Source organism: Lynx rufus, unplaced genomic scaffold, assembly GCF_022079265.1.
Source record: "Lynx rufus isolate CCGP_SWC_20201006 ecotype Redwood Valley unplaced genomic scaffold, mLynRuf1.p SCAF_5, whole genome shotgun sequence".
NCBI lineage: Eukaryota > Metazoa > Chordata > Mammalia > Carnivora > Felidae > Lynx > Lynx rufus.
The window spans coordinates 18,512,754-18,539,087 of NW_025814867.1; the positions used below are offsets into that span (position 1 = coordinate 18,512,754).

Consider the following 26,334-nt stretch of genomic DNA (forward strand, 5'->3'; position numbering starts at 1 on the left):
GAGTGGGAGAGGAGATCGAGTGGATGGAAGAGCTATGGCTTCAGTTGATTTATAACGTACAAAATATTAAAAGGCTTAAATTTGAAGGTGGAGGGTGGGGGAGGAGGACCAGCCTGACTTTTGGTGGATAAAACATCCACCATGACAAAAGTCTGGGTAAGTTTGCCGTTAAATTTTTTTTTTTTTAATTTTTTTTTTCAACGTTTATTTATTTTTGGGACAGAGAGAGACAGAGCATGAACGGGCGAGGGGCAGAGAGAGAGGCAGACACAGAATCGGAAACAGGCTCCAGGCTCTGAGCCATCAGCCCAGAGCCTGACGCGGGGCTCGAACTCACGGACCGCGAGATCGTGACCTGGCTGAAGTCGGACGCTTAACCAACTGCGCCACCCAGGCGCCCCAATTTTTTTATAATCAAAGCCCAATAAGTTTGTGTCTTAATAGAATAACCTTTAATTTCCCTAAGGTAGCTTAATTTATCACAGGATTGTACATATACTCTAAGCTATGAATAATTTTTCCTTATTAAACTTTAAACACATTCCTTAATATAAAGAATTATAGTGGGATGCCTGGGTGGCTTAGGTAAGCGTCTGACTTCGGCTCAGGTCATGCTCTCAGTTTGTGAGTTCCAGCCCCGCATCAGGCTCTGCACTGGTGGTGTGGAACCTGTTTAGGATTCTGTGTCTCCCTCTCTCTCTCTCTTTGCCCCTTTCCCCTTGAGCTTTCTCTCTCTCCCAAAATAAATAAATAAACTAAGAAAAAAATAATGATAGCAATAAAAGTATTTGGTTTCTCCTGTTCCAATCCGTTTATCATTATTTGATGTTCCTTTCAATCTAATACTTGATGGATTTTTTATTTAATACTTACAGATATTTTATGTAAGGAACCTTTAACAAATCATTCAACAGTATTTAGGTTGTTTAGGAAAACTATAGCAAGAGTTTTCAAAAACCTATACAAGCATACCTCATTTTATGATGGCATGTTCTGCTGATACTGTGTTGTTTACAAATTTAAGGTTTGTAGTGACCCTGAGCAAGTCCATCGGTGCCATTTTTTCCAACAGCATTTGCTCGCTTTGTGTCTGTGTGTCACATTTTGGTAATTCTCACAATAGTTCAAACTTTTTCATTATTATTATTTTTGTTATCTTGATGTACAATCAGTGGTGTTTGATGTTATTATTATAATTGTTTTGGTGCATCATGAACTGTGCCCATATAAGACAGTGAACTAAATAGATAAGTGTTGTGTGTGGTCTGGTCTGACTGTTCCACCAAATAGGCTGTTACCCCATCTCTCGCCCTCTCCTCAGACTTCCCTATTCTCTGAGACACAACACCATTGAAATTAGGCCACTTAATAACCCTACAGTGGTCTCCAAGTGTTCATATGAAAGGAAGAGTTGCACATCTGTCACTTTAAATTAAAAGCTAGAAATGATGAAGCTGAGTGAGGAAGGTATGCGGTAGCCGAGATAGGCTGAAAGCTAGACCTCTTGCACTAGTTAGTCAGATTATGAATGCAAAGGAAAGTTCTTGAAAAAAATTAAAAGTGCTGCTCCAGGGGCGCCTTGATGCCTCAGTTGGTTAAGCATCCCAAGTCTTGATCCCGGTTCAGGTAATAATCTCAAAGGTTCTTGGGACTGAGCTCTGTGTTGGGCTTTGCACTGACAGGGTGGAGCCTGCTTGGGATTTTCTCTCCTCCTCCTCCTCCTCCTACTCTTCTCTCTCTCTCTCTCTCTCTCTCTCTCTCTCTCTGCCCCTCCTCTGCACTCTCTTTCTTCTCAAAATAAGTAAACTTTAAAAAAAAGTGCTGGGGTGCCTGGGTGGCTCAGTTGGTTGAGTGTCCAACTTCAGCTCAGGTCATGATCTCATAGCTTGTGAGTTCTATCCCCGCATCAGGCTCTGTGCTGACAGCTCAGAACCTGGAGGCTGCTTCAGATTCTGACTCCCCCTTTTCACCTCCCCTTCTCGTGTTCATACTCTGTCTCTCTCAAAAGTAAACGTGGAAAAAAAAAACCTGCTGCTTCAGTGAACACACTGATTGCCTTAGTGCTGATATGGGGAAAGTTTTAGTGGTCTGGATAGAAGATCAAAGTAGCCGTACAGCATTCCCTTAAGCCAAAGCCTAATACAGAGCAAAGCCCTAACTCTTCAATTCTGTGAAGACAGAAAAGGTGAGGGGGCTGCAGAAGAAAAGTTTGAAGCTAGCAGAGGTTGTTGGTTCAAGAAGTTAAAGAAGCCATCTTTATAACATAAAAGTACAAAGTGAAGTATCAAGTGTGGTTGTAGAAGCTGTAGCAAATTATCCAGAAGATCTTGCTAAGGTAACTAATGAAGGTGGCTACACTAAACAATAGATTTTCAGGGGCACCTAGGTGGCTCAGTCGGTTGAGCGTCTGACTTCGGCTTAGGTCATGATCTCACGGTTTGTGAGTCTGAGCCCCGTGTAGGGCTCTGCTGACAGCCCAGATCCTGGAGCCTGCTTCGGATTCTGTGTCTCCCTCTCTCTCTGCCCCTCCCCCACTCATGCTCTGTCTCTCTCTCTCTGTCAAAAATAAATAAACATGAAAAAAATTAAAAAAAAATAAACAATAGATTTTCAGTGTAGATGAAACAGCCCTACGTTGGGAGAAGATGCCGTCTAGGAGTTTCATAGCTAGAGAGAAGTCAATGCCTGACTTCAAAGTTTCAAAGGACAGGTTGACTCTCATTAGGGACTAATGTGGCTGGGGCCTTTATGTTGAAGCCAGTGTTCATTGACCATTCTGAAAATCCTAGGGCCCTTAAGAATTAGGCTAAATCTACTCTGCTTGTAATCTCTAAATGGAAAAACAAAGCCTAGATGAGAGCATATCTGTTTACAACATGGTTTACTGAGTATTTTAAGTTCACTGTTGAGACCTACTGCTCAGAAAATAAAGACTCCTTTTAAAATATTATTCATTGACTATTCATTGACTAGTCACCCAAGAGATCTGATGGAAATGTACAACAAGATTAATGCTTTTATACCTGCTAATACAACATTCATCCTGTAGCCCATGGATCAAGGAGTCATTTTGACTTTTAAGTCTTACTATTTAAGAAATATATTTATTTTGTAAGGTTATAGCTACCATAGGTCATGATTCCTCTGATGGATCCGGGCAGAGTATAGGTTGAAACTTTCTGGAAAGGATTTACCATTCTAAATGCCATTAAGAACATTTATGATTCATGGGAAGAGGTCAAAATACCAACTTTAACAGGAGTTTGGAAGAAGTTGATTCCAACCCTCAAGAATGCCTTTGAGGGGTTTAAGACTTCAGTGGGAGAAGTAACTCTGGATGTGATAGAGCAAGAGAACTAGAATTAGAAGTGGAACCTGAAGATGGGGCTGAATTGTTGCAATCTCATGGTAAAACTTTGCTGATGAGAATTTGCTTCTTCTGAATGAGCAAAGAAAGTGGTTTCTTGAGATAGAATCTACTTCTGTGAATGTGCTGTGAAGATTGTTGAAATAACAACAAAGGATTTAAGAGTATCACATAAACTGAGCTGATACAAGCAGCAGCAGGGGGGCACCTGGCTGGCTCATTTGGAAGAGTGTGTGACTTTTGATCTGAGCATTGTGGGTTTAGCCCCACATTGGGTGTAGAGATTACTAAACAAACAAAAACAGGGGCGCCTGGGTAGCTCAGTCGGTTGTGTGTCCCACTTCGGCTCAGGTCATGATCTCACAGCTCGTAGTTCGAGTCCTGTGTCAGGCTCCATGCGGACAGCTTGGAGCCTGCTTTGGATTCTGTATCTCCCTCTCTCTCTGTCCCTCCCCCACTCATGTACTATCTGTCTGTCTGTCTGTCTCTCTCTCTCCCCTTCAAAAATAAGTGTTAAAATTTTAAAAACAAAACACAGCTTAAAAACAAGGTTTGAGGGGAATGACTCCAATTTGTGTGTGTGTGTGTGTGTGTGTGTGTGTGTGTGTGTGTCTTTTTTTTTTTTTTTAAGATTTTATTTTTATGTAATCTCTATACCCAACATGGGGCTCGAACCTACAATCCTGCGATCAAGAGTCGCATGCTCTACCAACTGGGCTAGCCAGGTGCCCCAGACTGACTCCAATTTTTGTAAGAAGTTCTGCTGTGGGTAAAATGCTATCAAACAGCATCGCATGCTACAGAAAAACTCTCTGTGAAAGGAAGAGTCATTTGATGTGGTATACTTCATTGTTGTCTTATTTCAAGAAATTGTCACAGCCACCCCAGCCTTTAGCACACTGATCAGTCAGCAGCCATAAACATTGAGGCAAAACACTCCACCAGCAAAAAGATTACAGCTCCCTGAGCTGTAATGGTGATGGTTAGCATTTTTTAGCAAGAAAGTATTTTTTAAAGTGTAAATTTTTTTTAGACATAATGCTATTGCACGCTTAATTGACCATTGTACAGTTCTCTGAAAGGGAGAGAACTGTAAATGCACAATGATCTCCAAAGGCCAAAGGAGACAGAAGACTGAAGAAAAAGGCCAACAAGTTCAGCTTGACAAGAAATTGTTTACTAAAGGGACTAACAGACAGAAATGTGTCTTGGGTAGCTACAAGTAGGTCTCTGCAACCCCACCTCCCATAAGACCTGCTTTTACAGCCCTAGCGGCTGAGGAGTACAGGCTGGGAGACCACCTGGGAAGAAATGTTTGAGAATCATAGTAGTATCTCCAGAGTAGATCAAGGACGTTAGCCCCAAGGATATGGTTAAACAGAAAAAGTGTGCGTGGGAGGTGGGGAGGACTGTGCTTAAGAAGGCTTCAGATCACAGAGCAGTCATCATGGCAGATTTGTCCAAGATGGTGTTAATTTGGTTCACACCTTGCGCCTCTCCAGTCTGGCTCTTATAATCTCCCATGCCCACCTCTTTTGCAGTATTCCCTGAGCCATCAGAGAGGGGCTCTTGGCAGTAGGTTCCTTTACCAGACTGTGTTCAAGTTGAAGACCTAAACCACAGCAGCAAACAGCAACAGAAGAGACCTATGAAAGGGGAGCAAACCACATATATAGCATGAATCCCATTGTAAACTGTCCATGTATGTCCATGTCCATTGTAGAAAAGGGTTTCCTTCACCAGAACAAGAGAAGCAGCAGGCTAAGGATAAAAGAATAAATGTTTAGTAGGTACTTGTCTGGGGAGATCCTCTCCCTCTATTGAGAAGATTCTAGTACCTTTGCCCTTTGTCAGGAGCACAGAGGTGGCCTGAGGTGCATGAACGGGAGGGACCTATCAGACATGTTGCCCAAGGGCCAAAGAGTCTATCTGTACATGTAAAATTCAAGGTGCTGCAAACAACCATGTTAGGTAGCTAACTAGAGTGCCTGTCTGGAATTTGTTATATTGACTGTTTTGGCCCCAGCTCCAGTAGGATCAGCAGGGACCGCTTCAGCTGTCTGAGACATTTCTCACACTCTAATAAGAAATAGCCTATCCATTCTGGGGAAAGTTGTCATTCTAACCCCGTTCAAGTGTCCCTTTGCCCAGGAGGATGGGCTGAGCAGTCTGGAGCCACAGTTGTCTCTGGGCTGCTGTGAACTCAGCAACCAGCCTCTCAGGCCTCATTTTCTGGATGGCACTAGCCCTAGGCATGCTGGTTTTGGTACCTAACCATGAGTCTGGGGTGGTGCTACAGCTAGTCTCTGTCAAATTTAACAAGTGTGTGGCTTCTGGAAAGGCTTGTCCATCCATGCAACTGTGGTATCTGTAAGAGAGTTCTGAGTTGAGCTTTAAGAAGGCCATTCGAGGGGTGCCTGGGTGGCTCAGTCACTTAAGCATCTGACCGTCTGACTCTCGATTTCGGCCAGGTCTTGATCTAAGGGTTGTGAGTTTAAGCCTTGTGTTAGGCTCTGTGCCAGGCATGGAGCCTACTTAAAAAAAAAGCCATTCTTCTTTCAGTTAGCCTGGTGGTATGTGGATTGTAGGGTAAATGAAACCACCAATGTATATATATATATTTTTTTAACCTAATTTATTTATTTATTTTTAAATATGAAATTTATTGTCAAATTGGTTTACATACAACACCCAGTGCTCATTCCAACAGGTGCCCTCCTCAGTGCCCATCACCCACCCTCCCCTCCCTCCCACCCCCCATCAACTCTCAGTATCAGATTTTAAGAGTCTCTTATGGTTTGCCTCCCTCCCTCTCTTTATCCCCCCCTTCCCCTCTCCCATGGTCTTCTGTTAAGTTTCTCATGATCCACATAAGAGTGAAAACATAAGGTATCTGTCTTTCTCTGTATGACTTATTTCACTTAGCATAACACTCTGCAGTTCCATCCACGTTGCTACAAGAGGCCATATTTCATTCTTTCTCATTGCCAAGTAGTATTCCATTGTGTATATAAACCACAACTTCTTATCCATTCATCAGTTGATGGACATTTAGGCTCTTTCCATAAGTTGGCTATTGTTGAAAGTGTTGCTGTAAACATTGGGGTACATGTGCCCCTGTGCATCAGTATTCCTGTATCCCTTGGGTAAATTCGTAGTAGTGCTATTGCTGGGTCAAAGGGTAGGTGCATTTTTAATTTTTTGAGGAACCTCCACACTGTTTTCCAGAGCGGCTGCACCAGTATTCCCACCAACAGTGCAAGAGGGTTCTTGTTTCTCCACATCCTCTCCAGCATCTATAGTCTCCTGATTTGTTCATTTTAGCCACTCTGACTGGCGTGAGGTGGTATCTCAGTGTGGTTTTGATTTGAATTTCCCTGATGAGGAGCGATGTTGAGCATCTTTTCAATGTATATTTTCATGAGCCCAGTCCTACATATCATGTCCAGTGAAATGTGTTCCCCTATCACAATCTATCCTTCGAGGATATCTGTACATGACACTGAGTTCTAGGGCATTGATGGTGGCATTAAAAAAAATGTTTATTTTTTATTTTTGAGAGAGAGTGTGAGCGTGGGAGGGGCAGAGAGAGGGAGGGATCCAAAGTGGGCTCTCTGCTGACAGCGGTGAGCCTAATGTGGGGGCTCCAACTTACAGTGCAGATCATGACCTGAGCTGAGTTCAGACACTCAACCGACTGAGCCACCCAGGCGCCCCTGATGGTGGCATTTTGATTGGCCCTTTTATAGGGAAGGGCTTACCTGAGTCCAGTGGCTGTATCCACACAAATTAGAGTGTTGTTTTTCCCTTGATTCATGGGTAGACGGCTAATATAACCAATTTGGCAGTCTAAAACCACTTGGATCACATGATGTATGTGTCCTGTGTGTGGAACTGTCCTAGGTCTCATGGGAGCATATCAGTCAGTTACTGATGGCTGCTAGTATGTCAATATAGCAAAGGGGCATGCCAGCTCCCTTTGCTAGGTTCCAACCCACCTTAGCACTGCAATGCCCAGTGTGTTTATAAATACATAGGGCCAATTCTGAACTTTGTATGGAGGTAAGGCCCCTGGTTTTTGCTGAGGTGTCTGCCTCAGTATTCCTAGTGGGTGAGACAGGCCTATGTGCTGAGACATGGAAAATAGTTTGGGAGGCAGCAGGGTCCTATATTCCACATATCCTTCCATAACCCCCCCTATAATGGTTTCTATAAAATTTTCCATTCATCCCGAGCTCATTGGGCCTTTATAGACAACCCGGCTATCCATGCAGAGGGTAAGGGGTCAAGATTCATGCATACATACCATCCAGGCAGCTCTCAGTTCAGCCCTTTGGCTGCCTTTATTATCTCCAGTCTCAAACAGGATAGTATCAGTCGGGTTGGATTGCTACTGTAGCTCAGTGACTGGGATTCCTTGTAGGGGAGCCACCCATACACTAAACAGCTTCAGGAATAAGTTTTGTGCTTTCCTTTACTTGTCTGGCGGTCTCTCTGTAGGAGGCTCTTGGGGGATCATTAAAGGTTTCATATTCTACTGGCTCCAAGATACCATGTAATTCAGCTCCTAGGGGACCAGTGGGGTGGACACTCTGTTGTTGTAGGTAAGCATGCCATTTTTGCAATGTAGGGGCTTGTGTTATGGCAGTTTCATTCTTGTGAATGTACCATCTAGCCTCCCTTTATAGGCAACCCAGTTGGACAGTTACTGGAAGAGTGGCAGTTAAGGGCTCCACTTGCTGAAGGGCCTTATAGACCCCCCCCATACTTGTTGTTCAATAGGAAGATATTGTATCTTTATTCCCTTGCAGAGTTGTGACCCAAAGTTCAACGGTTAACTTCCCATGCTGCCAAAATGCCCAACTCATCCCATTTAGTGGTCACATTTAGGGTCATGGAAATACTAGTAAAGTAATTTCTTGTGGCCTATGCTTGAACAACTAAGAGCTTGGTCAAAGCCAGCTTGATGTTCTACCCGAAGCCAGTGGGCTTCCTTTTTTACCAGATGGTATAGAGAGTGCAGGCATTTTGCTAAATTGGGCTAGAGGCCCTCCAGTACCCCACTGGGAACACTTGCAGTTGCTTAATGTCTTAGAGATGGGAAATTATTGAATCTTGTCAATCACAGAGCCCAGTATAAGAAGCCTTAACCTGACCAAGTAACCTGCCAGAACTTTACTGCTGGTCCAGGGCCTTATACTTTTTCTGTGGATTGATGGCACATCCTTGCTTGTTCACATGAGTATAGAGATTGTTCAGTAAGACTAACAGAAGTTTTCAGAAGTTAGAGTGACATCATTGATACAATGAAACCTTTTAACTGTGAATAGTGGTCGATATAAAGACAAAATATGAGCAGTCCTACCATGACAGATAGTGGGGCTGTGCAAATATCCTTGTGGCAATACCTGGAATGCCCATCGTCAACCGTCCCATGTGACTCGGGATGTGAAGGAATACTAAAAGTGTTGGCTAGGGCACCTGACTGCTGCATTTGGTTAAGTATCTGACTCTTGATCTCGGCTCAGGTCATGATCTCGTGGTTTGTGAGTTGGACCCCTACATCGGGCTCTGCGCTGATGTGTGGAGTCTGCTTAGGATTCTGTCTCTCCTTCTCTCTGCCTCTCCCCCACTTGTGTGATCTCTCTCTCTCTCTCTCTCTCTCTCTGTCTAAAAAATAAATAGGGGTGCCTGAGTGGCTCAGTCTGATTAAGCATCTGACTTTGGCTTAGGTCATGATCTCACAGTTCATGGGTTCAAGCCCCTTGTCGGGCTCTGTACTGACAGCTCAGAGCCTAGAGCCTGCTTACGATTCTGTGTCTCCCTCTCTCTGTCTGCCCCTCCCCCACTTGTGCTGTCTGTCTGTCTGTCTCTCTCTCAGGTATAACATTTAAAAATAAACAACCAAAAAAAGTGTTGGCTGAATCCAAAGCCATATGGTAAGAGCCTACACCATATACCATTCAGCGATTTGGGTAATATTAGGGATAGCAGCATGTATTTAGTTCTTTATAATCAGTGGTCATTCTCTAGGTGCCATCTGGTTTCTTCACAAGCCATACAGCCCTATAATAGGGATTTCGTGCTGGCTTGATTATTTAGTGGTAGATATATCCTCAAATCCTCCTAACAACCAGTATTGCTTTACATTGACAACTTGGGGAGGGGGTAACACAGGATCCCAATTTGAATATCCCTTTAAGACAGTTTCAATTACCCTAATTTGAAAGTGAAATTCTCCTACGGAGTTTTGTAGTGTTTTTTCCCAGGAGAATATCTATGCCGAATCTGGTCTCCAGTATTGATTGCAAAATTGAAAACCTCATACGGAGCAGTTGTGCTTTTATTCTCAAGCGCACTCTTGTGCCCATCACCCTTACACTTTTCCCTCTATGATTATCAGTGACTGCCTAGGTTCCTGAGTGACATTCTGGATTGCCACAAATTAGGGTGCATTCTGCTCTGATATCCACTGAGGCCATGGCTTTTTGCTTATTTTTTGGTGTCCACGAAGTTGTGAACTATACTTGGGGCCTCTGGTTGCCCCCTAGGCTCTCACATGGAAGCAATCTTGGTCCCAACCCTGGTCTCTCAGGCAGGGGTGTTCCCAGCCCCTGTAAGAAGTCACCTGTGGCCGAACACCTGGGTGGCTCAGTAATTTGACCATCCGACTCTTGATTTTGGCCCAGGTCATGATCTCACTGTTGTGAGTTTGAGCCTTGCATCAGGCTCCACACTGACAGTGTGGAGCTTGCTTGGGATTCTCTCTTTGTGCCCCTCTCCTGGGAGTGAGTGCATGGGTATGCTCTCTTTCTCAAAATAAGTAAATAAATAAATTTTAAAAAGTCATCTATGGCTTAGGTTTTTTTTTTTTTTTTTTCTTCCAGAGGTGGCATGGAGGGCAGTGGCCTAAATTGCTCAGCAGGAGTAAATTTCTTCCATAAAGCCACTAGAACGTCATTTGGTTGGGAGTCTTTTCTCAGTTTATGCCCACTGCCTGTAGGTCATGCCACGTTTGCTTTTGGGTTACCCTAATGGTGCCTTTGTTTTAGATTAACCTTATTTTTTTTCATTTATTTTTTTAATGTTTATTTGTTTTAGAGAGAGAGAGAGAGGGAGGGAGGGAGAGACAGTGTGAGCAGGGGAGGGGCAGAGAGAGAGACAGGGAGACACAGAATCTGAAGCAGGCTCCAAGCTGTCAGCAGAGCCTGATGGGGAACTCGAACTCTCAAATTGTGAGATCATGACCTGAGCTGAAGTCAGATGCTTAGCCGACTGAGCCACCCAGGTGCCCCTACCTTCTTATTTCTGATAACTTTAATTACATATTATTTAGAATCTTTAACCCTCAGAAACCTTAATTTCTAATAAAAACTTAAGAAGTAAGCAATTGTGAGCTGTTATACCAGCATTCTTTAAATTTATGATATAAATTTAAATTTATGATTTTATAATTTCTGGAAGCTTGTGCCTTTTAAGCTTTTCAATATAGCATTAACACATCTTTTAGTTCCTCTGGAATAAGCCAGAAGTAGGTAAACCTGTGTTTAGTAATGTTTCATTATTTTATTAGCAAATGATCTAGATATTTGATGAAATTAACTTAATTCATCACTTAGCAAAACTTTAAGGTTTCAAGGTACCAATTGGATTTGGGAAACTAATTAAAAAGTTTACCTAAAACCTTTTTTTTCTTAAGTTTATTCATTTATTTTGAGAGAGCGAGCAAGCGGGGGAGGGTCAGAGAGAGTGAGAGACAAAATCCCAAGCAGGCTCCCTGTTGTCAGTGCAGAGCCCAACACAGGGCTCAAACCCACGAACTGTGAGATCATGAGAGCCGAGATCAAAAGTTGGATACTTGACCAACTGAACCACCCAGGCACCCCTACCTAAAATTTTTTTTATCTACTCAGTCTGTCTGTTCTTACCAATTATGTCTAGATTACCTGTGAAAATTTCATGAGACATCAGACAAAATCAACCATCATTCTAAGTCATTTTTGCTGACAAACTACAGTAGATAAACATGAACTTAACTAGTAAATTTGATTATTTAAATTGTTTGATGTTGAAAACTCTGAGGATATGCCTGTTGTAATTAAGCCAACTAACTTAAAACTTTTTTTTAAAACAAATTTTAGCAATACTATCCAGAGGGGGAAAATAGCACATAACACATACATACAGATACATGTGAACACACACAGAGACTTTATAGCTTCTGTTTTAAAATGACTGTCATGAAATAGGTACAAAACTCACTCATAAATGTAGGAGCTAAATTTATTTTTTGGTAGATAGAATAAGGTAAGGTAACCTGTCTAGATGGCTTAAGCTTTTTCCACTTATATTTGGAGAAGACACTTAAGATTTGTATGTCTATTTATTTATTCATTCAGCTTCATGGGCTGAGCATGAAGCCCAATTTGGGACTTGAACTCACAAATCTGAGATCAAGACCCTGAGATCAAGACCTGAGCAGAGATCAAGAGTTGGACACTTAACCGACTAAGCCGCCCAGGTGCCACAATATTTGTATGTCCTTTTAACAGCGAGAAAACCAAATTCTAATCTTGCACCAGCTTTTGATAATTAAATTCATTTTAGTCTTAGCTTGACCACACAATTCCTTGTCAAATATTCTTTTCCACAAACCTTCTACAACTTTCAACATTCTGATTTTGTCATTTTTTTCTCTTGAGACCATTAGATGCTTTTTAGGACAAAATTACTTTTTTATTCCCCAACAAAAAAGCGTCTCCATTTCTCATACCTTCTACTGAAAACACATCCTACGTTACTGGCATACAAAAATGTTTCCCATGAGTTCCGTGGTGTAGCATCCCAGTCTGGCTTCAAATGATGGCTATAATCTTAGGTCACTGCATTTTATGCCCCATAAGACACACAAAGTGATAACAGTGAAGTCTTGATTTGTGTATCCTGGGTTTAGATATTATCTACCAAGTTAGAAGCCAAAAGGGATGTGGATAGTCTCCTTTCCTTTTCCAATTGTAATTCTTTTTCCAACTGCCTTATTTCCTTTCTGCCACTAGCTAGGCATTGTTGGCCACCCCGAAGGACCCAGAGGAGTGGCCAACCCACCCACAGCCACTGCTTGGTGGCCTTCCTTACCTCAGTGGGTCATGTGACTTTCTAATAGCTCTAATCCATTTGGCGTTTTCAGGGTGTCCCTGTACTCCTGCAACAGTCCACAGGCATCAAGCAAACCAATTATGCCTTCCCACGTCGATGTGGTTGCCCACCCCAGGGTTTCCCCCAACAAAAACTTCATTCCTTGCCCATGTTTCAGTCTCTGAGCTGCTCCTGGCTGGCTTGCCAATTGTTCTATGAAAGGGAAGTATATGCAAAATGATCTCCAAAGGCTAGAGGAGCCATAAGACCGAAGAAAAAGGCCAACAAGTCCAGCTTGACAAAAAATGGTTTATTAAAGGGACTTCTGAAGAGTAGTCCCTCTTGGGTGGCTCTAAGACAAAGAGATTTCTGCATCTCCACCTTCCATAAGACCTGCTTTTATAGTCCTAAAGGCTGAGGAGTACAGGCTGGGAGACCACCTGGGAAGAAATGTTTTGAGAACTATGTCTCCAGAGCAGATCCAGGTTGTTATGACCCAAGGGTGTACTTAGGTGTGAAGCGTGTGGCTCAGCAAAAAGAAAGAATGAGGTAGGGAGACTGCTCTAGAAGGCTTCAGATCACAGAATGGTCGTGGTAGATTTGTCCAAGATGGCATTAGTCTGGTTCACACAATAATGTAACAGAACTTTTATATGCCCTGGGGAATCCAAAAAATTAATGAGACTGACTTTGTTGTGATACTCACTTTGTTTTTTTCCCTTCAAATTTTTTTAATGTTTATTTATTTTTGAGACAGAAAGCGCTAGCAGGGGAGGGGCAGAGAGAGGGAGACACATAATCTGAAATAGTCTCCAGGCTCTGAGCTGTCAGCACAGAGCCTGATGTGGGGCTCGAACCCACGAACCGCGAGATCATGACCTGAGCTGAAGTCGGACGTGTAACTGACTGAGCCACCGAGGTGCCCTTCCCTTCAAATTTTTATTTTAAGTTGATTTATTTATTTTGAGAGAGAGTTGGGGAGGGGCAGAGAGAGAGACTGAGAATCCCAAGCAGGCTCCATGGTGTCATCACAGAGCCCAATGCAGGGCAGAACTCCTGAAACTGTGACATCATTGACCTAAGCTGAAACCAAGACTGAGCTTAACCAACTGAGCCACCCAGGCACCACTGTGATACCAACTTTATTTATTGGTCTGGAATGGAACCAGCAATATTTCCAGGATATGTCTATAATGTATGTATGTTTTATTGGTATAGGATGTTATCTACATGATTTTATTTATGGATATAGTTCATATTTAAATATGAAGATAGTTCCTTGGACCCTACCATACCTACCCTATAAGCCTTTCTACTATTCATTAACATACAAAGTATTAATCTTCCCTTAATTCCCTTATCAACAAATGATTCTTGAATACTCGCTGTGTATACAGAATGGTTCGTTTCTCTCAAGGATGTCCTAGGCTACTGGAAGAGACAAAACTTGCACAAATGGAGTGAAGGAAATTGCATTTTAAAAGGATCACTCAGGCCAGGGGTACTGGCTCATTCAGTAGAACATTGGACTCTTGATTTCAGGGTTGGGAGTTCAAGGTTCATGTTGGGTGTGAAGCCTACTTAAAAATAAATAAATGATTAGGGCACCTGGATGGCCCAGTACGTTGAGCATCCGACTTCAGCTCAGGTCATGATCTCATGGTTCATGAGTTTGAGCCTGCATTGGGCTCGTTGCTGTCAGCCTGTCAGTGCAGAGTCCGCTTCAGATCCTCTGTCCCCCTCTCTCTGCCCTTCCCCCACTTATGCATGTGCGCTCTTGCTCTCTCCCTCTCTCTCTCTCAAAAAATAAAACATTTAAAAAATGAATGAATGAATGGATCACTCAGGCCAGAAGAGAACAGAAAGTAGGACATCAGTTATGAAATGAGTTCATTCATTCATTCAGCAAGCATTTACTAAGGGCTTTCTATAAGTCAATTTTGTTCGTCCTCAGAGCTATAAAGACAGATTAGCCCCAGTCCTGGCTTTGAAAGAGTTTACACTCTCTGAGCTTTTGAGGAGACAGATAAGGAAAGATTTAAGTATAAAATCACAAGACCCAGCAGAAGCAGAAAGTTGGGAAGGGGATAATCAGGAAAAGGTCCACAGATTAGACATTTCAGTGAAGTCTAGGAAGGATACAAGGTCTTTTACCAGGTGTTTATTGAGCTTAGTAGTTCAGGTGAAGATAAACCAATGGGAATGAAGGAGGCAACGGATTAAGCAGGTGTTTAGGCAGAGAGTGGCTAATTTTTTTTTAATAACTTTCACCCACTTTCCTTGGTCAGTGAGAACTCTGAAGACTGCCCAGGTGGATGGGGATCAAGGGAAGAAAGCAAGGAGGAGGAACAGGTATGGGGAGGAAAGAGAAGTTTTGTTAGTTTGAAGTACTTGCATAACGTTCACATATAAATGCCCACTCCATATTTGGGAACAACAGCCTGGTGCTCAGGCCTAGACTAGACATGTCAATTTTTGAGTCCCTTAAACAGACCCTGGAAATACTGGAAGTTTTACAGAAAAAAGGCAGCACAGTTACCCCAGGTCCAGTCTTTGGCTCTGATGGGGAAGAAAATGGAGCTACTTAGTTGTTCAAGCTACTTTTAAAATCAGCATTTAGGGGCACCTGGGTGGCTCAGTCGGTTAAGCAACTGACTTTGGCTTAGGTCATGATCTTGCAGTTCGTGAGTTCGTGCTGATGGCTCAGAGCCTGGAGCCTGCTTCGGATTCTGTGTCTCCCTCTCTCTATCCCGGCTCATGCTTTGTCTCTCTCGTTCTCAAAAAGAAACATTGAAAAAAAATTTTTTTAAATAAATAAAATCATCATTTAAATTCTCCAATTTTGGTACTAAGTTCTTTGGTAACAGTTACTTTTTAAAAATATGTAATTGTGGGGGCACCTGGGTGGCTCAGTTGGTTAAGCATCCAACTTTGGCTCAGGTCATAATCTCGAGGTTTATGGGTTTGATCCCTGCGTCAGGCTCTGTGCTGACAGCTTGGAGCCTGGAGCCTGCTTCAGATTCTATGTCTCTTCTTTCTCTGCCCCTCCCCTGTTCGTGCTCTGTCTCTCTCTCAAAAATAAATAAGCATTTTGTGGGGCACCTGGGTGGTTCAGTCTGTTGAGCATCCAACTCTTGATTTTGGCTCAGGTCATGATCCCAGGGTTGTGGAATTGAGCTCCATATCAGGCTCCATACTGAGTGTGGAGCCTGCCTGGGGTTTGTTCTCTCTCTTTCTCTCTCTCTCTCTCTCCCTCTCTCCCCACCCCCCCAACATTCTCTTTCTCTAAAATAAATAAAAGTTAAAAATAAATATATGGGAATGCTAGCTGGTGCAGCCACTCTGGAAAACAGTATGGAGGTTCCTCAAAAAACTAAAAATAGAACTACCCTACGATCCAGCAATTGCACTACGAGGTATTTATCCAAGGGATACAGGTGTGCTGTTCCGAAGGGACACATATGCCCCCATGTTTATAGCAGCACTATCAGCAATAGCCAAAGTATGGAAAGAGCCCATATGTCCATCGATGGATGAATGGATAAAGAAGGTGTGGTATATATATACATGGAGTATTACTTGGCAATCAAAAAGAATGAAATGTTGCCATTTGCAACTACATGGATGGAACTGGAGGGTATTATGCTAAGTGAAATTAGAGAAAGACAAAAGGCATATGACTTCACTGATAGGAGGACTTTAAGAGACAAAACAGATGAACATAAGGGAAGGGAAACAAAAATAATATAAAAACAGGGGGACAAAACAGAAGAGACTCATAAATAGGAGAACAAATGGTTACTGGAGGGGGTGTGGGAGGGGGGATGGGCTAAATGGGTAAGAGACACTAAGGAATCTGATCCTGAAATCATTGTCACACTATATGCTAACTAATTTGGATGTAAATTTTAAAAAAATAAATTTAAATTTAAATTAAAAAAATTAAAATATAGAATAATGTCATTGCCAAATTTTTATTTCTACTTATATTTCTATACAGAAGAAATATTTTTTAATACCTCTTTGTCCATTCAGTATAACAACTACCTTTTACTTTTAAAGAAGTTAGTAAATGGAAATATGATTCTTACATATAGTAAATAGGGAAACTTCTAGAAAGCCAACTAATAAAAGTATAAGAAAATACCCAACAATTGGTACTGAGTTATCCAAAAAGAATAATTTTTTCTTTATTGAGGTATATTGGACTTCATGTTTTGTTAATTTCAGGTATACAGTATAGTGGTTCAATAAAAGAGTAATTTGTTTTTAATCCTAGGAATGGAAGATTGTGAAACGATGGAAGATGTATATATGGCTTCAGTGGAAACGGATCGGGGAGTAAAGGAACAGTTACATCTTTATGATACCAGAGGCTTACAGGAAGGTGTGGAGCTACCAAAGCATTATTTTTCATTTGCTGATGGCTTTGTTCTTGTGTACAGTGTGAATAACCTTGAATCCTTTCAAAGAGTGGAGCTTCTGAAGAAAGAAATTGATAAGTTTAAAGACAAAAAAGAGGTAAGTAGTTTTGTTAAAAATGTTAACTATGAATTAATTGCAGTACTATTTAAATTGTAGCTTGGACATTTGGGCAGTTAAAATATTCTAATAGCATAAAATTGTATTCATAGTATCTGTAATCGTCATAATATTTTTTCTTAGCCCAGAAAATACAGGATTAAATGAGTTCATTCAGGACCTGCATTTGACTTTCTGCTTTTGCATGTTACTGTGTGCAGGCTGAATTTTAGTGACACTATATCTCAAGTACTACATAGTTCACTTCATATTGTTTGGAATCACTGTTTCCTAGGGCTCTCTTTGTCTCATTGGCTAAATAGGATTCTTGTTTTCTGCCTTACAAAAAGAAAAAAACACTAAAACAAAACAAAACAAAAAAAAGAGGAAGAAGAAAGAAATGGAAAAAAAAAGATTGGATTCTACTCATTTACCGTTTAGAATAAGATCCTTACCAAGGTCTGGCTTACGTGTATCCTTTTCATCTTTAATCATTTTGTTCCTGTTACTGCACTCCGGGGACACTGGTCTACTTTTTGTTTTTTTCAACATGATGATTTTGTTTCTCTGTTAAGTCCTTGTTAATCAGTTGCTGGTTCCCCTCCCTGGAACTCTTATCTGCAGATAGATTTTTCTCCATAACTTCACTTAGCTGACTCCTTATCATCTAAGGAACCATATAATGTTAGCAGCACTGGCTAGATGTTCTTAACCTAGAAATTTTAAGAAATAATAGAGATCCAGGGCATCTGGGTGGCTTAGTCAGCTGAGCATCCAACTTCAGCTCAGGTCATGATTGTGGTCCGTGAGTTCGAGCCCCATGTCAAGCTCTGTGCTGACAACTCAGAGCCTAGAGCCTCCTTCAGATTCTGTGTCTCCCTCTCTCTCTCTGCCTCTCCCCCGTTTGTGCTCTCTCTCTCAAAAATAAATACACATTTAAAAAAATTGAAAACAAAAAAACCCCAAAATAATAGAGATCCCTGACACAGTTCCCCTAATGCTAATGTTGTATAAAACTAGTTAGCATTTATTTATTTAATTTTAATTTCATTTATTTATGTTTTAAAATTTACATCCAAATTAGCTAGCATATAGTGCAACAGTGATTTCAGGAGTAGATTCCTTAGTGCCCCTTACCCATTTAGCCCATCCCCCCTCCCACACCCCCTCCAGTAACCCTGTTTGTTCTCCTATTTATGAGTCTCTTCTGTTTTGTTCCCCTCCCTGTTCTTATATTATTTTTGTTTCCCTTCCCTTATGTTCATCTGTTTTGTCTCTTAAAGTCCTCATATGAGTGAAGTCATACGATTTTTGTCTTTCTCTGACTATTTGCACTTAGCATAATACCCTCCAGTTCCATCCACGTAGTTGCGAATGGCAAGATTTCATTCTTTTTGATTGCTGAGTAATACTCCATTGTATATGTATATACCACACCTTTATCCATTCATCTGTCGACGGACATATGGGCTCTTTCCATACTTTGGCTACTGCTGATAGTACTGCTATAAACATGGGGGTGCATGTGTCCCTTCGAAACAGCACACCTGTATCCCTTGGATAAATACCTCGTAGTGCAATTGCTGGGTCGTAGGGTAGTTCTACTTTTAGTTTTTTGAGGAACCTCCATACTATTTTCCAGAGTGGCTGCACCAGCTTGCATTCCCAAAAACTAGTTACCGTTTATGCAGTCAAGATACAGAACGTTTGCATCACTGCAAGGATCCCTCCCGTTATCCTTTTTTGTCACACCCACTTTCTTCCCATCCCCACCCCCTCTTAATCCCTGACTAATCTGTTTTCCATTTCTATAACCTTGTCATTTTAAGAGTGTTAACGTAGATGGAATGATATGTATGTAACTTTTTGGTATCAGCCTTTTTCACTCAGCATAGTTCTCGTGGAGGGTCGTCCAAGTTATTGCATGTATCAGTAAGTAGTTCATTCCTTCTTCTTGCTGAGTGATGTTCCAGGGTGTTTATGTACCAAAGTTTGTTTAACCATTCACTTGTTGAAGGACATCTGGGTTAATGTTTTATTGTTTTGAATACTTACTTGCTTTGTGAATAGATCATAATCACTAGGTTCAGTTTTCAAAAGACATAGAGGCATCTAATGAATGCTGTCCTCACACCTGTTTCCCATTTTTCCCATCTAAACAGATAAATTGGGGGCGCCTGGGTGGCGCAGTCGGTTAAGCGTCCGACTTCAGCCAGGTCACGATCTCACGGTCCGTGAGTTCGAGCCCCGCGTCAGGCTCTGGGCTGATGGCTCGGAGCCTGGAGCCTGTTTCCGATTCTGTGTCTCCCTCTCTCTCTGCCCCTCCCCCGTTCATGCTCTGTCTCTCTCTGTCCCAAAAATAAAAAAATAAACGTTGAAAAAAAAAATAAACAGATAAATTGTTACTTTTTTTCTGCGGTATCCTTCATATTCTCCTCCCTGCCCTCCGAAAGTTGAAAGAGTGGCTCAATGTGCACTCCTATTTGATACTTGAATCTTGGCTCTGCTTCTCAACTTACTGCTTCAGTTTCCTTAACCATAAAATAGGGATAATAATAGTACCTTTCTCAGATGGTTGTTAGGGAGCTTTAAGAAACACATACAGGGGCACCTGCGTGGTACAGTCGGTTAAAGATCTGACTCTTGGTTTCAGCTCAGGTCATGATCTCAGGGTCTTGTGAGTTTGAGCCCCCTGCCTTTTGGGCTCTGGCTTGGCCTCTGCGCTGGCTGACAGTGTGAGCCTGCCTGGGATTCTCTGTCTTCCTCTCTCTCTGCCCCTCCCCCACTGGCACTACCTCTGTCTCAAATAAACTTAAAACAAGACATTCATTCAGTGAATGCTTATTGAACAACTACTGTGTGCCTGGCATTGTTTTAGGTAAGGCGCAGGGAATACAATAGGCAGTAAAACAGAGTTCCTGTTCCCATAAAACTTCTGATTTGGGAGTGGGAGAAAGACAGTGAGCGGGATGCAAGGGTACTATTTTCTGTAAGGTGATCTGGGAAGGCCTCCCTGATAAGGTGACTTTTAGCAGAGATTTGAAGGAAGTGAGAGAGGAAGCCAAGCCCATCTGGAGGAGGAGTGCTCCAGGTGGAGGCACTAGCTGGTGCTAGGGTCTGGAGAAGTTTGCATGTCATGTTCAGGAACAGCTGTGAGGCCAGAGTGGGCTAGGAGGAGTATGGGAGGAGATGAGGGCAACACTTTGCGTCACAAGCCACTGGTTTTGAGCAAAGGAAAGACCTATCTCGCTTAGGTTGCATTTATTTATTTTCATGTTTGATTTAAAAAATTGAATAGGTCACGTTTGCTCATGGTTCAGAAATAAAAATGATCTATAAAAAGGGTCATTGTGAGCTCTAGTTTCCCACTTCTGTCCTCAATCATCAAGTTCCTTTATCTCAAGCATGCTCTTCATTCATTCATTCATTCATTCATTCATTGTAAACTCTATGCCCAATGTGTGGCTTGAACTCATGACCCCGAGATCAAGAGTCGCATGCTCCACTGAGCCAGCCAGGCATCCCTCAAGTATGCTTTTTAAGTATTTTACCACTTGTTTTGGGGCTTCCTTCTAGCATTTCTTTTTTTCTTTCTTTTTTTAATGTTTCATTGTTTATTTTTGAGAGAGAGAGAAACAGAGTGTGAGCGGGGGAGGGACAGAGAGAGAGAGAGGGAGACACAAATCTGAAGCAGGCTCCAGGCTCTGAGTTGTCAGCACAGAGCCTCATGCAGGGCTCAAACTCACAGACCATGAGAGCAGACCTGAGCTGAAGTCAGATGCTTAACCCACTGAGCCACCCAGGTGCCCCTCAACGTTTCTTTATATAAATACAAGTAAATAGGAATATACATATAATCCTCTCCCCGACCTTCTTACACCAAAGATAGCATAATGTTCTGCACCTTGCATTTTTCATGTGATGTATCTTGGAGTCCTTTCCATCTCAGTACTCAAGATTCCTTTTTTTTTTTTTTAAACTGATGGATACTCATTGTGTGATAGATCATACTTATTTAACCAGTTCGAAATTGGTGGACACTTGGGCTATTTTATAATCATTTGCTATTATGAACTATGGTACAGTGAACAATGTCTCACGTTTATTAGTTTGTACGCTTTAGGGTATAGTTGTAAGATCAGCTGAAATGGAGCTCTTGAATCAAAAGATACGTTGCTAAATGACTTTCCATATCAATGGTATGAAAATGCCGGTTTTGCAGTCTTGACAACAGTGTGTGCTTGTGGATCCTGTGAATCTTCTGGGTGAGAGGCACTGGGTGGCTCAGTCAGTCAAGCATCTAACTCTTGATTTCAGCTCAAGTCATGATCTCACAGTTCATGAGTTTGAGCCCTGTGCCACTGATAGTGCAGATCCTGCTTGGGATATTTGCTCTCTCTTTCTCTCTCTCAAAATAAATAAACTTAAAAAAAAAAAAAAACTTCTGGGTAAAGACGTTACTTTATTTCATTTTCCTTAATATGAATAAGGAAGGCTAAGCATCTTTTGACTTGTTTTATTTTTTTTTTAATTTTTTTTTTTCAACGTTTATTTTTGGGACAGAGAGAGACAGAGCATGAACGGGGGAGGGGCAGAGAGAGAGGGAGACACAGAATTGGAAACAGGCTCCAGGCTCTGAGCCATCAGCCCAGCACCTGACGCGGGGCTCGAACCCACGGACCGCGAGATCGTGACCTGGCTGAAGTCGGACGCTTAACCGACTGCGCCACCCAGGCGCCCCATCTTTTGACTTGTTTTAAAATATTCACTTTGGCTGCTGTGTTGACAGTAGACGACATAGGGGACAAGGTGAGATGCAAGTTTTGCGAAATGTAATTGTTCTGGAGCACTTAAAACAGTTACCAGTTGGAGAGTTGAGAAGAAACCAACAAAGGAGTCTAAGAAGTGGCCAGTGAGATAGAAAAACCAAGAGATATGATGTCTCAGAAGGCAAGGGAACGTCAGCACTTTAAAAAGTACGGAGGGTTGCCTGGGTGTCTCAGTCAGTTAAGTGTCCAACTCTTGATCTCGGCTCAGGTCATGAACTCATCGTCAGGAGTTCAGGCCCTGCTTCAGGCTCTGCACTGACAGCGCAGAGCCTGCTTGGGACTCTGCTTGTGATTCTGTCTCCGTCTCTCTGCCCCTCCCCAGTTCACGCTCTCCCTCTCTCAAAATAAGTAGTAAACAAAATAAACAAAAAGTAGGGAGTGATCAAACTATGTCATGGTGCAGACAGGTCAGAAAAGCTGAAGACACAGAAGTGGCCATGCTTTAGTTAAGTTGGGACGTCTTAACAGTTACAGCAAAACAGATGAAGTTTGATTGGACTGGATATAAGAACTGGACACAGCAAAGATAGCTCTTTGAGAATTTTTAGTCAAGGGTAAATATCTTGTCCTATAAAGGGGAACAGAGGAGCTGGAGAAGGATGTGTAAAAGAGGGCTTTTTCCCCCCTCCCCAGATGAGAGCTAGTGTTCATATGCCAATGGAATGCTTCAATAGAGAGGAGAAAATGGATGATATAGGAGAGGGGGTTATTTGCTGTAGTGACATCTTGTCCAGGGTAAAGAGGATGGAGTCTAGATGGTAGGTTATTAGATGTGTTGGTGGATGCAAGTGAAAGTTCCTTTAATTGCTTCTATCTTCTTACTGAAATAGTATAGACATCAGCTGAGAGTAAGGTGTGGGAAGGCAGAGATGTTGGAGGTTGGAGAAGAGAGCCAAGGTAGGAGCTGTTGTCTAGTTGCAGAATATATGGATGGAATATTAATATATTTACTAGAGAACACCAGCTCACTTGAAGTCAGTGGTTTTGAATTGGGACCAGTCAGCAGAGCTGCTTTTTCTCTCCATGTGGTATAGGCACAGTTCAGTTAAGAGTTACATTTAGGGGCGTCTGGGTGGCTCAGTCGGTTGAGCATCCGACTTCGGCTCAGGTCATGATCTCATGGCTTGTGAGTTTGAGCCTCGCATTGGGCTCTGTGCTGACAGTTCAGAGCCTGGAGCCTGTTTTGGATTCTGTGTGTCCCCCTCTCTCTGCCCCTCCCCTGCTCGTGCTCTGTCTCCCTTTTTCTCTGCCCCTCCCCTTCTCTCTCTGTTTCTCTCAAAAATAAATAAAACATTAAAAAAAAAAAACTTTAAAAAAGTTACATTTCGGATGGGGGTTGGTGACCAAGAGAATACGATGGGATGATGATGTAAGCTGGGCCGGGAACTGAGGACAGGAGAAGGGTTGAAGAACAGTGATAAAGGTAGGAGAGCCAGTGGACTGTAGATCCTTCTGGTGTTTAGGATTGTTGCAGTTAGGGTGTAAGGCACGAACTAGAAAGGTAGAGTGGGATTGGGATTCCTGGAATTAAAGACCACGAAGGGGAGTGATTATAATGGCAAGAGCTAGGATGTGTAGAGGAGTGGATGGCCAAAGTCAGGAGGATGGTTAGGCTATTTGGAGAAGTCAAGGAATGGAGAGAGAAGGTTACTGGAAGGGTCATCCATGTGGCTAGTGAGTCACTAGGAATTACGATAAAAGTGTGGGAGTGACAATGGGCCAGTTCTGTAATGAGTAGCAACAAGGTGGGGGTGGGAAACAGGCAGTCGATAGTACAGACTAGTAACACCAGCCTTCACTTTCGGGGTTCTTCGGGAAGGACTTTATTGGAGACAGCAGTGAGGGATAAGGAGGATACCCTTTACATCCCCTGTGCCCCCCATGGTGGTGAGAGTACTGTTTCAAGTAGGCAGGGTGACGGGAACACTGAAAGCAGAGATGGGAGTGGAGGAAGGAGACTTCGTTAAAATCCGGGGCGACATGCAACAGTTTCTACAACTGGACAGGAGAGGGAGATGGGAGGTCAGACTAGGAGATACATGTGAAGATGAAAATCTGGGTGATGAAGAATGACAGAAGGGCCTGAAGGGACAGACCCTGTTGAGAAATGAAAGAGTAGGAGACTTGCCAAAACCCCAAAGCTCTAGGTCCTGCTGTTCCATCCTACCAGGAAGGCATAGTCTAACTGGAGCGCAGGGAGCCCACTCAGCTTTGAGGCAGAAACACAGCAGTGGCTTAAATGTCCTAGTTCAAAGCTGTTCCTTAGAGGTACCTTCTCTAACAATTCTTACTGCTCCTCTTCTACCTTTCATTATCTTTATTGTCTTTACAGTCAAGGTTCTGAAAATTGGGTATCATCTCCCTTCCCCTCCCCACTGTGCTTTGACTGCTTTGCGACTGCTGTGTACTGGTGGTCTGAAATTGCATGGTGTGCATTAAGCATTTAAAGCTTATGGGGCGCCTGGGTGGTGCAGTCAGTTAAGCGTCCGACTTCAGCCAGGTCACGATCTCGCGGTCCGTGAGTTCGAGCCCCGCGTCAGGCTCTGGGCTGATGGCTCGGAGCCTGGAGCCTGTTTCCGATTCTGTGTCTCCCTCTCTCTCTGCCCCTCCCCCGTTCATGCTCTGTCTCTCTCTGTCCCAAAAATAAATAAACGTTGGGGCGCCTGGGTGGCGCAGTCGGTTAAGCGTCCGACTTCAGCCAGGTCACGATCTCGCGGTCCGTGAGTTCGAGCCCCGCGTCGGGCTCTGGGCTGATGGCTCAGAGCCTGGAGCCTGTTTCCGATTCTGTGTCTCCCTCTCTCTCTGCCCCTCCCCTGTTCATGCTCTGTCTCTCTCTGTCTCAAAAATAAATAAAAAACGTTGAAAAAATTTAAAAAAAAAAAAAAATAAAAAAAATAAAAAATAAATAAACGTTGAAAAAAAAATTAAAAAAAAAAAAAAAAGCTTAAGTGCATGATTGATTGCCTTACATTTAGTGTAAAATGCTCCCATTGGTCCATATATTCAACAGATTATTTAGTGCTTGCATCAGGCACTTGTCTAAGATCAGGAATATGAACAGAATAACAGTTCCTGTTCTCATGGAATTTAGGTTCTAGGGGTGAACTCTCACAGCTCCAAGAGTCCATAGTTTTTAAAACATGTAATGCTGATTTCCTAAACAGCAGGTATAACCACTGAAATGCAGACACATTTCAAATTATTACCTGTATTTTTAAAATTTATTTTTAATGTTTACTTTTGAGAGAGGGAGAGAGACAACGTGGGTGAGGGGCAGAGAGAGAGGTCAGAGGATCCGAAGTGGGCTCTACATGGACAGCAGAGAGCCTGAGGGGCTTGAACTCACCAACTGTGAGATCATGACCTGAGCTGAAGTCAGACACTCAACGGACTGATCCACCGAGGTGCCCCTGGATTTTAGATAGTAATATCCCCAAGTCTAGCTTCCATTCATACCTGACTTGAGTAACTTTCACCCACTGTTCCTTTAAAACGTTTCGTAGTTGGCAGGCTGTAGAGCATCTGCATTTTTAACCAAAATGTATTAAGGCAGAGTGAGGTTAATACCTGACTAACTTGATGATTCAAGTCACATCTGAGGATGTTTTGAAGAAGCATTCTGTTCAGTGGGAGTTTTCTTGATTTCTCTCTTTTGTCTGGCAACACATGTTGGCAAAGTGTAATCTTAATATTTTCCTTTCAGGTAGCGATTGTTGTGTTAGGAAACAAAATCGACCTTTCTGAGCAGAGACAAGTAGATGCTGAGGTGGCACAGCAATGGGCAAGAAGTGAGAAAGTGCGACTGTGGGAGGTAACGGTTACGGATCGGAAAACTCTGATTGAACCATTCACTCTGTTAGCCAGCAAACTTTCCCAGCCCCAGAGCAAATCAAGCTTTCCTTTGCCTGGGAGGAAAAACAAAGGGAACTCTAGCTCTGAGAACTAAAAATCAATAATGCTACAATTGTTGGATAGTGATTGCCTTTAAGTGTTTGTGAACATATTTAAAATAGGCCATTTATCTACCTTTGGCTCTTAGGCAACCTTTAAGGAATTAATTTAATGCACTTTAGGTTATAATTAAATCATTTGGACTAAGTTTATTGTCTGATAGGAAATATTTGCATTGTCATTGCTTGAAACTTGTCCCTGAAATTAGCACCTTTGTATTTATATTTTTGTTGCACTTGTCAAAACAGTAGAAAAATAAAGTTTGGGTAGTATGCAGATAGGAGTAGCTCCGCTACCCCTAACTTGTTTCAGAAGCCATTTTTCTGTGTAACTTTATGCACACTTCTTAGCTCAAACAGAACTTTGTTTTTAAGGTCATTAATCTTCTAATGTCTAGAAATATAAAATGACATTTTTAGATCAAACAGTAAACTTGGGTGTTAAACTAAATCTTATCTTGTGGAGACCTTGCTGAATGGAACAAAACCTACCTGTGATTTAGCTTTGTTCAAATTATATGTTTAGCATGAC

At 42.3% G+C, this 26,334-nt stretch overlaps 1 protein-coding gene across 1 annotated transcript in view; it reads left to right on the top strand.

Moving 5' to 3' along the window:
• Nucleotides 1-26,111, top strand: part of NKIRAS1 (NFKB inhibitor interacting Ras like 1) — a 39,682-nt gene extending 13,571 nt beyond the window's left edge. Inside the window, exons 3-4 of the mRNA XM_047099904.1 lie at nucleotides 16,782-17,023; nucleotides 25,556-26,111. Of these exons, the coding sequence (XP_046955860.1) occupies nucleotides 16,782-17,023; nucleotides 25,556-25,798 (485 nt within the window). The 3' untranslated portion in view covers nucleotides 25,799-26,111. The remainder of the gene's footprint in view (nucleotides 1-16,781; nucleotides 17,024-25,555) is intronic.
• Nucleotides 26,112-26,334: the final 223 nt, after the last annotated feature.